Source organism: Miscanthus floridulus, chromosome 15, assembly GCF_019320115.1.
Source record: "Miscanthus floridulus cultivar M001 chromosome 15, ASM1932011v1, whole genome shotgun sequence".
Lineage (NCBI taxonomy): Eukaryota > Viridiplantae > Streptophyta > Magnoliopsida > Poales > Poaceae > Miscanthus > Miscanthus floridulus.
Genome location: NC_089594.1, coordinates 13,711,840 through 13,723,592, shown reverse-complemented (window position 1 = coordinate 13,723,592; position 11,753 = coordinate 13,711,840). Strand labels below are relative to the sequence as shown.

Sequence of the window (11,753 nt, the reverse complement as noted above, 5' to 3'; positions counted from 1 at the left end):
TAAAAAACCACTATATTATTTTAACATGACTTGCTAGATTAGATTGGGTGTTTTGTGCAGCTCCACAAGCTGCTCCACTAGCAGCTCTATGTCCGCACGAACTAAACGGTTCCTCACCAGCTCCCGCTTCGCTAGTTAAGCTGCGAGGAACCTGCTAAGAGATGCCCACGTGAAGATAGCAGCAGGAGCCAAAAGTATCACAGCTCTCCCGCTCTGATGGGCCCAACGTGGTTATAGGCTCTGTTCGCTTGAGTTATGGTACAATGTCTTTCTCTCACAACTAATCAGCTTCAGCCGGTTTATCAACCGCAAAGCCGAACAGCTCCATAGTCGGATTTGCCCTGTGAACACGTTGGCGCGGGTAGCGTGAGGGCATGGCGCAGCACGAGGAGGGGTGGAGGAGGAAGTGGACAACGAGAGGAGGTGGGTCCGAGGGCAGCGAGGAAGATGATAATAGAGGGAGATGATGTAAATATTTGAAGAAAAAAAAGAGAAAAAAGGAAAAAAATAGAGAGAGAAAAAAGATAAAGGTATTATCAACATTACAATATGTATTTTATCTAATATTTTATCAGCACAGTGTTGGCTCCACTGTGGCTCCACTAGCGGAGCTGTTAGTGGAGCCGAAGAAAAAAAAACTGCTCTACAAATAAACAAAACTATACCAAACAGGACTACTCTATCAGTCTATGTTTCAACTAAGTCAATTTTTCTCCAAATAGATTACTATAAAAATATATTTGCTACCATAAATGTTAGTACAATAGGAGATTTTTTTTATAGATTTAGTTAGGTTTGAAATTGATTGATTTCTTAAAAAATAGTCTTTTTTATGAAGGGAGTAATACTATCTTACTAACTGTTACTCCCTCGGTTCCAAATTAGAACAGAGGGAGTATATCTTTTCTCTATTTTTTTATTTAAAAACCATATGCAGAACGAAGAAGGTCCAACTGCCCAAGTCTCCCCGTTCTTTACGCGCCCAACTGCAGCACTACTGTACAATGGTAACGGTAACAAGAAGAAAAGAAAACTGCAGCTCACTAACCATAACCGTGATCATTAACTGCCGTAAGGGAAAATGACAGCGCAGCCATTATGACTACCAAATGATTTCCAATCACAGATTAAAACCCATTATTTTTATTATTATTGTACATAACAATAACAAAGGAAGCAAAGCAGCAACCGATTCGCTCGCCCCACTTCCAATCGCTCGTAAATCCGGGCGGCGCCCACCTCCACCTCCGCCTCCGCCCGCCGCCACCCTCTCTCCTCTACTTCCCCGCACGCCGCACCGCAGGCCGCACCGCACCGCTCGGTCCCGGACCCGCACCGCTCTCCTCGGACCACCCACTGGGCACGCCAGTTGCCGACGCGCCAGGCAGGGGCGGAGGCCGTCCAGGGCGAGAGAAATCCGCGCCTCGTCCCCCTCCTGCCGCGCGGGATTTCAGTTCCGGCCGCTTCATCCCCGGACCCGGAGGCAGGCAGGGAGGCACGCGGCGGCAATGCTGCTAGGCTCGCCCGTGAAGCGCCTGCTGCGGCGGGCGGCCAAGGGGCGGCTGGAGAAGGCCGAGCTGGCGGGGCTGGCCGCGGCGACGGCCGCCGCGCTGCTGCTGCTCCTCCTCTGCGCCGCCTCGCTCCGCTGCTCGGCCGCCGCGCTGGTGGCCGAGCACGGGAGGCTCTGGGCCGGCGGGGTCTCCATCGCGGCAGCGGCGGCGGCGGAGGCGGATGCGGCGGTGGATGTGGACAAGCGGCCCGTCTCCGCGCCGGCTACTGCATCGGCGGGGAGTGGTGGCGACGAGGAGGAGGAGTGCGACCTGTTCGACGGGGAGTGGGTCTGGGCCGGCGGCGGCGGCGGCGGGTACCCGCTCTACGACTCCAGGGACTGCCCGTTCCTCGACGTCGGCTTCCGCTGCGCCGAGAACGGCCGCCCCGACGCGTCCTACACCAAGTGGCGCTGGCAGCCGTCGCGCTGCCATCTGCCCAGGTTCGTTGCGTTGCTTCGATCTGCTGCTATCTTCTTCTTCCTTGCTTCAGTCGTTCCATGTCCGCCATCTCCAGGATCCGGAGATTGGTTTGCTAAGCTTGTTAGAGCGGAAGAAGCGTGCGTGGGCATACTACTATCTCCGTGCATTTTTTTTTTGTTGATTTTGTTGAAACTTGAACCAGTCTAAATTTGGTGCTGCTACTTCAGACTTTCAACGTCCGTGCAGTGTTTGTTCAATCTTGAACTAGTCTAAATTTGACACTGCTACTTCAGACTTTCAACGTCTAAGAAAAAAAAATCGTAGACAAGGCCACAAGGTCACTCTCTTTCAACGTCTAAGAAAAAAAAAAACTAGACAAGGACTCTCCACATGAGATGTGGTTATGTGGGTCAGTCGATGCGCGTTGCGAAACTTAAATTAGATCATTGGAGTATATATAATATACGACGAACTAGACCACCACCTCACCTTGGGACTACCTAATGCCCTTTGCTTGCCACTCGGTCTAACAAATATGGTTAGTCCTAGGAATGTGGGAAGAAATATAATGCAGCGTGTCATGCTGTTTCCATCTTGCAACTCGTGGTTGGAGGGTGGTCTCTTCATGCTATTTCTTGACCCATCATTGTTCCTTATAAAGCATTTCAGTGGGCCTGTGATTATGTTCAGTTGCCTTTGTTGGCACAACAGTTTGTTGCTTATGTACCTTGGTTCTGAAATGAACCCAAAATCTAATGCCACCTTCACAACTGCACTATATTCACAAGCTAACAATAAGTATTGATGGTGTTTGTTGCATGGTGCTACCAACAGTGCTAGAGATGTTGACTCATCTGTCTCCAGGAATAGCTAACTCACAACGGATAATACCACTTTTTTGCATCTGCCACCCTTAATTGGGCATGAGCATGCCTTCAGTGTGTACTGCTGATTGTGACATTTAGTTGGATTGTTTTGCATGTTTAGGATGTTCTGAAACTGAAAGATTATACCTACTGATTGTGATAGAGAATTTAAAGTGGAACTACAGTAATCTTGGTGGGCAATTTACAGCATTTTCAGAAGAATAGCTTCCTATCATCAATTTCTTTCTAGTACAAGCAGGTTCATGGTTTTGTGGCCTTGTAAATCACCTCAATCTCTGATTCTCTAGGGTTTGTGGTTCATAACTGAAGAACAATCCGGAAGATCTGCATTACCACTCTAGCATAATCGATATTCTTTTTCTCTGACTTGGTCATATTCTTTCTTTGATTTGTTAGATTTGATGCCAAAAGCATGCTGGAGAAGCTACGAAACAAAAGAGTAGTTTTTGTTGGTGATTCAATTGGAAGGAACCAATGGGAGTCTCTACTTTGTATGCTCTCTAGTGCTGTTCATAACAAGAGCTCTATCTATGAAGTTAATGGGAGTCCCATCACAAAGCACATGGGTTTCTTGATCTTCAACTTTAGAGACTACAATTGCACTGTGGAATACTACAGATCCCCTTTTATAGTCCTTCAAGGCCGTCCACCAGCAGGAGCCCCTGAGATTGTTAGGTACACTATTCGAGTGGATGCAATGGATTGGATGTCTGACCGGGGTAAGTGGAAGGATGCTGATGTATTGATCTTCAACACTGGGCATTGGTGGAACAATGAGAAAACAATCAGGGGGTAAGCATAACTTTGTATCACACTGATTTTTGCATTCAGCTAGTTCTCATGTCAGAAATAGCTATATGTTTTCAAGATTTTTTGCAATATTGTTTTGATTAGTTGAAATGTGACACCATGTTTAAGAGATTCACCTTTCAACTTTTGTTTCCTACAAGATTCAGTGTCTAGTTATCCACATCATCTGGCGATGACAAATTCATGCATATACTCTTGGAGAAGATTATATCCTGAAATTACTAAGAATATGGCATGCTGGGATGGTGTTACGATTTTCTGATCACCACACTACCACAGTTGAATCTTATGCCCATTTGAAGCTAGGTTTGCTGACTTGCTGTTTTGTTCTTTTTTATCAGGGGTGCCTACTTTCAAGTAGGTGATGAGGTCAAAATGGGCATGACTGTTGCATATGCTTACAGAAGGTCGATACAGACATTGTCCGATTGGCTTCACAAAGAAGTTAACACAAGCAAGACTCATGTCATCTACCGTACATATGCTCCTGTGCATTTCAGGTCTGTGTAATTACCTACTTACACTTACAAGTGATCACTCCCCTCATCTGGTTGTTTTTATAATTATTTGACAATGTTTGAGATCATTTATATATGTTCTGAACTTAATCATCTTATTGCAAAAAGTGATTGAATCCTTGAACAGTGCATGCCTTTATTTCTTCGCTCTATTGAAAAATCCATGGATGTACATGAGTAAGATATGCTTTTAGTGATATGTTACATTGCCTCTTTGACCAGAGCAATCTGTATATGGTCTGCAGAGGTGGTGACTGGAAGACTGGTGGGAGCTGTCACTTAGAAACTCTTCCAGACGTGATGCCAGTGAAGTCCCTGGATGAATGGGCTGACTTGCTTCAACCTGTGGATGATTTTCTAGGGAGCAATCTCGGATCCAAGTTGGTTGGTTTAGACCTGCTTAATGTGACGAGAATGACAGCTCAGAGAAAAGACGGTCACCTCTCAGTATACCTGAGCCCTTCAGGACCTGTGCCCCGCTACAAACAGGATTGCAGCCACTGGTGCCTTCCTGGAGTCCCTGATACCTGGAATGAGCTTCTCTACGCCCTTGTCATGATGAGGCATAAGAAGATGGGTCAGAATGCTTCCCTTGCTGGCACTAGGACACCAAACACTGAAGAGGGAGATGTCTTCAGCTGATTATCATGACAAAACAAGCTTCATAGTCATCCTGGGCGATGAGTCGATGATAGCTGCTGTTTCACATACCAATTAGGATAGGATGCCAGAGTGGCGAAACATATTTTTGGATCATGGGTGTTGTTTGCAGGAAGCTGCATACCGCCCTGCTGTGCTGTGTTTGCATATGGTGAGGTTAGTGAATAGCTGAGCTAGAGGTCAATGGTAGTATAGCTTTCTGTGGTGAAGGCAACTTGTATGGCTCATCGAGCGGTTATTGGAATTAGCAGTGGTGTACGTAGGTAGGGTCGCTACAGCGAATGATGTAAATATATGTAGCTGCGAAAGTCGGGGTGGCTTTAACTGAAGCTCACTGCAGTTACGAGGTGCATGTGCATGTGATTCAAGAATTTCTAAGCTGTACGGAGTACAATTGTTGCTCAACGGCTCGACTTCCATGCTCGTGGTTTCATTTTGTGCGTGCCTGATGACTTACATTTCAGTCCGTCAATGAACTGTCAATTGAAGTTGTCATGTTTAGCTGAAACTCGGTAGCAGGATTGGTAACTATATGGAGAAAAGCAATACAGAAAACAGAACTAAGCAGGATAAGAGCCATGATGAATAATTTGTTGCAAAATTCATAGTTTGCAATGCACAATTACATAGAGCACCAGATTGATGGTCACAATCACATTGATGCAGGATAGCTTCGTGCTGTCAGTCTGTTGGCACTACACAGGAGCTCAGCGATGCCAATATCAGCAACGAATCGCGACCCCCCCCCCCCCCCCCCCCCCCCACCACCACCACCACCACACACACGGAGAGAGAGAATATATAATATCAATACTTTCAGAACACCTAAGTACTTAGCATTGTAGAAGGTAAATGTGTACTGAGTTTGGTATTCCAGTATCATCGTTACATACCAAACAATCAGTAATGCATCCACTTTGGAGTTTGCTGCTATGTCTCTTGAACCAGATGCATGGAATCACAAGCAGCAAATGCTGTTAACCAACCGAAGGGTCAGGACGTTTAGATGATCTGATTTTACCCCTGGGCATCATTATGCAAGAAAATGCAAACCTTCTGTGGTAGCCATTAATTCGCAAATTATTTTCTGCTATAACATAACTAGGACTGAAAACAAGATAGCTTTACCTGGGGCTAAATTCGAAACTGAAAAAACAAGATAACATTTCTCTAGAGGATTTCATCAAACAAAGAGGACCAGGAAGCTGAACTAGAGCATGAAACAGACAAAGCACTCCGGCCAAATTACATGTCACCAAAAGATGTATTGGCACAGAAGATAATTGAATTCATCTGAAATAATGCTCATTTCTTTACTAATAATGCTCATTTCTTTACTTTCTCAAGAAAATGATACTTTTTAGGCAGGGACCTCACATGGTGCTGATATTCCTCTCTTGAAAAAATTGATATTAGCAAGGACGTAGTGGAAACCTCAAGTGACAAATTCTTCTCATCAATTTTGGAAAGGTAAGCCCCAGCCCTGCTTATGTCACCTCTACGCAACAGTCTCCTAACTAGAGCATTTAGCAAGCGTGAATTCGGAGCACAACCACTATTTTCCATTGCTGAAAACAGATTGTCGAACTCTTCTAGCAACCCTTCTTTTACAAGGTTTTCCATAATTATGCGATATGTCACGATATTTGGAGCTAAACCATGGGCAGAGATAGCAGTGAACAAATTCATTGCATCTTCCTTTCTGCCACTTTTGAGCAAAGAATTGATCATAATATTGAAAGTAATCATGTCAAGTTGAAAATCCTTAGAACACAAGCTCTGAAACATTCTTAATGCGTCATCAACACGATTATTTTTGCAAAGCCCATTTAGAATTATGTTACATGTGCAAATGTTCCACTGTGTTCTACTTTTGATCATATTGAGATAGAGTCCCTTTGCTTCAGAAAATCTCTTGGACTGAAATAAGCCATGCAGCATCACGTTATAAGTGACAGCTCCAGGCCTTACATTGTTGCTCAACATTTCTCGGAAAAGTCTACATGCATCATCTATCCTGCCAGCTCCACAATAGCCATGAAGCAAAGTATTATAGGAAAAAACATCAGGTTTTAAGCCAACCGAGACCATAACATCAAGTAACTTCATGGCTTTATCCATCACACCAGCTAAGCAATAGCTATCTATTAATATATTATATGAAATAACATCAGGCCTCACACCTACATGTACCATCAAGTCAATAACACTTTGGGCTTCCATGATCTGTCCTTCTTTACATAGGTTACACATTATTGTGCTGAAGAATACTATGTCAGGACGAATTCCTTGATCCAACATTTCAAAGAGTAATTTCTCAGCCTCCTCCCATTTGCCAACGCTGCACAGTCCATAAGTTAGGGAGTTAAGAACAACGATGTTTGGAGTCACTCCTTCATTTACCATCTGATTGAATGTAAGCATAGCATCGTCCACTCTGCCGACCTTGCACAGTGAGTCTATTAATGCTCCATAGTCGAATGCACCAGGACTCAGTCCTTGCTGACTCATTCTGTTAAAAATACGCATTGCCTCATCTATCATACCACCTTTAGCATATGCACAGAACACTATGTTGAAAATGTGATGGTCAGGTGAAATATCATTTCCAATCATCAAGTCTAGGAGGTTCTGCATATCAGCAAGAGCTCCTTTGGCAGCATACCCACGAAGCAGAATGCCATAGGTAATTTTTTTTTACGCAATGGCAGGAGCTCTGCCTTTCAATTAAGATAAGGAAAGAGAGTTTATGTACAAGCAAAGAAACTACAAATGAGGGTTTAAAGCCCCACAGCCCAAGGGGAAACAACGGCTAAACATAAGCAAAAGCTCTCTTCCTTTGCTCTATGTCTTCCTTTATTCTTGCAGCCACTTGTGGCGCCGTTTCTATGGCGTTGTTGAAAATTCTCCTGTTTCTCTCTTTCCAAATATTCCAAAAGGTATAGATTACTACCCTGTTTAGTCGTCTACGTTCAGATTTGGGCACTTTCCTTGCTGCCTCTTCCCACCATGCTCTGATGTGGATGGGTTCAGCCTGGGGTTGTTGTTGAAGCTGAGTGAAATTTTCCCAAGAGAGGATTTGATCCCAAACCGCCTTAGCAAAAGGGCAACATAGACATAGGTGGAGGCCGGTTTCCAATGGACCGTTGCATAGCACGCAGTGTTCTCTTTTGTAGGTTGTGCGCCGTAAGAATTTTATCTTGCACCCAAATCCAGGCGAAGATTTTGCATTTGTTCTCCACTTGAGCTTTCCAAATGAGTTCAGCACGGAACAAGACGAGGGAGCCTTTGAATTGAATTCTGTAAGCCGAGCGGGTGGTGTAAGTCCCATCCTGGGTCCAACGCCAGGTAATTATATTGGGTCTTATGCCCTTCCGAATCATAGAATCAAAAATCATTCTAGCTTCTGTGCATTCTCCATTTTTGCAAAGATAGTCAAGCAGTAAACTGTAAGTAACAACATTTGGCTCATGACCATGTGCAGACATTTCTTTGAGCATTCGAACCACTTCTTTCCTCTGCCCCATAGAGCAATATCCATGGATTAGACAATTATATGTCTGAGTATTTGGCTTAACACCTTTACAGATCATCTGCTGAAGGATACCCTCAGCCCTGTCAACTGCTCGAGCTTTGCACAGACCATCGATTATCGTCGTGTATGTCACAACATCAGGCGAAATTCCCCGATCCGACATTTTCAGAAAAAGGCTGTAAGTCTTGTCCACTTGACCGTCTCTACAGAAACCATCGATGACGGTGCTGTACGACACCGCACCTGGTGGGCAGCTTGTATCTCCATCATCAGCCATCATGTGGAGCAGCTCCAGCGCCTCCTCAACTCTCCCTTCGTTGCAGAAACCCTTGAGAAGTATGGCGTAGGAAAATTCATTGGGCGTACAACCAAACTCGGGCATCCGTCTCAGCAACACGTCCATGGCCTCATCCACCCTCTTCATGTCGCAGAGGCCTTTGAGCAGTTGGCTGATCACTACGCCATTCACCCTCCAGCCCGTCTTAAGGACGAGGCCAAAGGCAGCGAACCCAAGCTCCAGGCGGCCCAGGCGGCAGAAGCAGCCAATGATGATGCTGTACGTGCAAAGATCCGGACGCACCTTGTTGCCGCCACATGTGCGGGTCATCCGGTTGAAGCGGGAGACGACGAGTTCCGAGGTGGAGGAGGAGCCCCGGGCGCGAGAAACAACGTTGAGGAGGTGGTTGAAGGCGAAGACCGAGGCGGGCCTGGCGTGCGGCAGCAACTCGTCGAACAGCTTGAGTGCGTCGTCGAGGCCGAGGCTTCCCGAGCGTGCGCGGCCGGCGATGAGGCGCTCCAGCTCGGAGCACCGGTCCCGGGCGGCGCTCACGCCGCGGGACATGCTCACGGGGTGCGGGGGCGGGTGCGGCTACTGGCCCGGCGACGAGTTGGACGGGCCGCGCCAGCGCTGCATACGGCTCCGGATCGGCGAGGGGACTCACTCGACCAGTGGGGACGGGTAAGAGCAGCGTGCGCTGCGCCGTGGAGCTGGTGAGGGACGGAACGGAAATGGCGGCGGCGTGTTCGTGAGTTGGTTGGCGCCGCCGCGCCGGCGGGGCGACGGGGGTCGGGTGCCGTGGACGCTGGGGTTGGCAGCATTTTCTTTTTTCTTTCCCTCGAGATATGTGGCCTGGCTGTGATTCCTTCTGGCTTGCCTGGTGAAATTCAAATTCAAAAGATATTCGGCCAAAGTTATCCAGGAGCGTAGTGGCAATGTATGTTTTTCTAGTTTCTACCCAGTTTCTTAGGACAGTACATTAGCATTTAATTATTTTTTCCCTAAAAAACCCCCAAAAATTAGAATGATAATGTTGAAATTAAGGAAGAGATGGCCAAATGATTTTTTATAAAAAAAATATATTGTCACGAGAACCAAAATATAAAGAGGTACAATATGTAGATAATAAAAAAAGACATATGATTACACAACATATTATTTTAAAGAAATCATTCACTATAAATATATTTTTGTAGTCAAACCCTTGCAACTTTTTCTCTGTGTGTGAGAAAACGGTTTCAGCTTTGACCAAATATAATATATATATATATATATATATATATATATATATATATATATATATATATATATATATATATATATATATATATTAATATTTATAGTGTATAATTAGTATCATTAGATAAATCGTTGAATCTATTTTTTTAATAAAATTATTTGGAGAAACAAATGTTGTTAATATTTTCTACAAACCTAACTAAACTTAAAATCATGACTTGACAAGCATAGAAACCGTGTGTCATATTTTCTATATGTTGAAATTGTCCTTATTCACTAAAACGTTGTATGGTTCACATTGAGTCAAGGAAAGAATGCAAACTATACTTCGGCTGTCCGTTTATGACCACATTGTTCAAACGTAAGCACAATTAATACAATTTAGGGAAAATTGGTTTTATAGCGTCGAAAGATCACAACATTCGAAAAAACCATAGAAAGACATCCGTTACGTAAAATACCATCAAAAGATTGGACAATTACCTTCAAATAGCATTCTGTCACGGTGGCCGCTTTTGCCGTGAATTCTTCCATTGAGGCACATTTGTTCCCCATTTCAGAGAAACAGAGCACACAGGCCGACGTAAGGGCACAACCCGATTCGCCCTGGAGAGGGCACAATGGCCGTGACGGACCAGCGGGCGGCCTTCGTGGTGGCCGAGCGCACCTATCGATGTCAGTGGCGTGGCCTGATATGGCTCATAGGAGCATGACCCCATGCCCGCGCGGCATGCAACACGGGAGACGGCGGCGGCATGCAGCAATGGCAAACCCCGCGACTACAAGGTCGGCGTGGGTACACGTCAGGTGCGTGGGGGTGCTAGAGGGTTTGTTTTGGGCATGGCTTGTGCAGGTTTGAGTAAGAGCGATGGGGCGGCTCACCATGCGGAAAAACAAGCGTCTACGATCGGCGTCGAGCAGGACGGTGGCTGTCACAGAACCGACCAATTTATAAGAGCACAAGTACAAAAACAATCGCCGAAACGATCAAATTCTCGAACTTGAGCCCATATAAACCCGGTAGTCAACCGAAATCTCGAAGGATTTCAACCAACTTGCATACAACCAAGATCACAGTAATCCAACATAACATATCGTACGTTACAACATTTCGCAGATGTTCGCAAATAGATTACATCATCACAGAGTCATTGTTATTACAAAATAAGTCTTGTAAAACATGCGGAAGCAAATAGTTTAACTCACACACCGAGTTCAAATACACATACTGGTTGGTTGATCACAGACCGCAAAAGCATTCAGATAAGAGAGAGGAGATCATGCCCATGATCTAGTCCTCATCACCCGCCGGGTGGAGACAATACTTGCAGAATCCCTGATATAGGAGGTCATCTGCAACAAGAGGGAATAAACCCTGAGTACGGGAATGTACTCAGCTAGACTTACCCGTCGAAAACCAAACAAATGACACCAAGGATTATGCATAGCTTAATGTAGTGGAGCTGGCTGACACTTTCTTTTTGCAGAAAAGCATAAGTAATAATGATCAACTCTTAACCTGAACTAGCAGTGACTTTTTAGCCATTAACCTGTCATCTATATTAGCACCTGTACTAAGCAATCATTTTATTAGGGTGCAAACATTAATAACCATATCAGGTATTCATTGTGGCAACCTTATCATCATCCATTTAACCATATCGTTAAATTAATTGAATCTACGTTGCCGCTGCTCAGTCAAGTTCTCACTATCCGGGAGAGACGGCGATTCGAATCGATTCCTATCCAGCTAGAGGGGTATTCCTAAACACAAACCCTGCTTCCTCCGTCAGGGTCGCAAACAAGTCACCTTTGGTACGATTCAGGAGTCGCGAGTCCGAACAGATCGACATTCTC

At 45.1% G+C, this 11,753-nt stretch overlaps 2 protein-coding genes across 2 annotated transcripts; one reads left to right on the top strand and one right to left on the bottom strand.

Annotated features, from left to right (window-relative positions):
- Positions 1 to 1,182: 1,182 nt before the first annotated feature.
- On the top strand, positions 1,183 to 5,481 carry LOC136508427 (protein trichome birefringence-like 11). Its single transcript, XM_066503094.1, has 4 exons — positions 1,183 to 1,990; positions 3,254 to 3,649; positions 4,009 to 4,167; positions 4,431 to 5,481. Exons 1-4 carry the CDS (start codon positions 1,509 to 1,511, stop codon positions 4,825 to 4,827), a joined length of 1,434 nt encoding a protein of 477 aa, XP_066359191.1. The 5' UTR covers positions 1,183 to 1,508; the 3' UTR covers positions 4,828 to 5,481.
- A 653-nt stretch (positions 5,482 to 6,134) lies between these two features.
- Positions 6,135 to 9,526, bottom strand: LOC136509062 (protein Rf1, mitochondrial-like). The gene is made up of 2 exons (XM_066503866.1): positions 8,200 to 9,526; positions 6,135 to 7,537 (listed from the first exon to the last, which is right to left on the bottom strand). Exons 1-2 carry the CDS (start codon positions 9,219 to 9,221, stop codon positions 6,172 to 6,174), a joined length of 2,388 nt encoding a protein of 795 aa, XP_066359963.1. The 5' UTR covers positions 9,222 to 9,526; the 3' UTR covers positions 6,135 to 6,171.
- Positions 9,527 to 11,753: the final 2,227 nt, after the last annotated feature.

Coding starts and splice junctions, on each gene's coding strand:
- LOC136508427 (XM_066503094.1), top strand. CDS start 1,509: ATGCTGCTAGGCTCGCCCGTGAAGCGCCTGCTGCGGCGGGCGGCCAAG. Junction 1,991..3,253: donor TCGCGCTGCCATCTGCCCAG/GTTCGTTGCGTT, acceptor TTGATTTGTTAG/ATTTGATGCCAAAAGCATGC. Junction 3,650..4,008: donor AATGAGAAAACAATCAGGGG/GTAAGCATAACT, acceptor CTTTTTTATCAG/GGGTGCCTACTTTCAAGTAG.
- LOC136509062 (XM_066503866.1), bottom strand. CDS start 9,221: ATGTCCCGCGGCGTGAGCGCCGCCCGGGACCGGTGCTCCGAGCTGGAG. Junction 7,538..8,199: donor AAGGGCATAAGACCCAATAT/AATTACCTGGCG, acceptor TGCGTAAAAAAA/AATTACCTATGGCATTCTGC.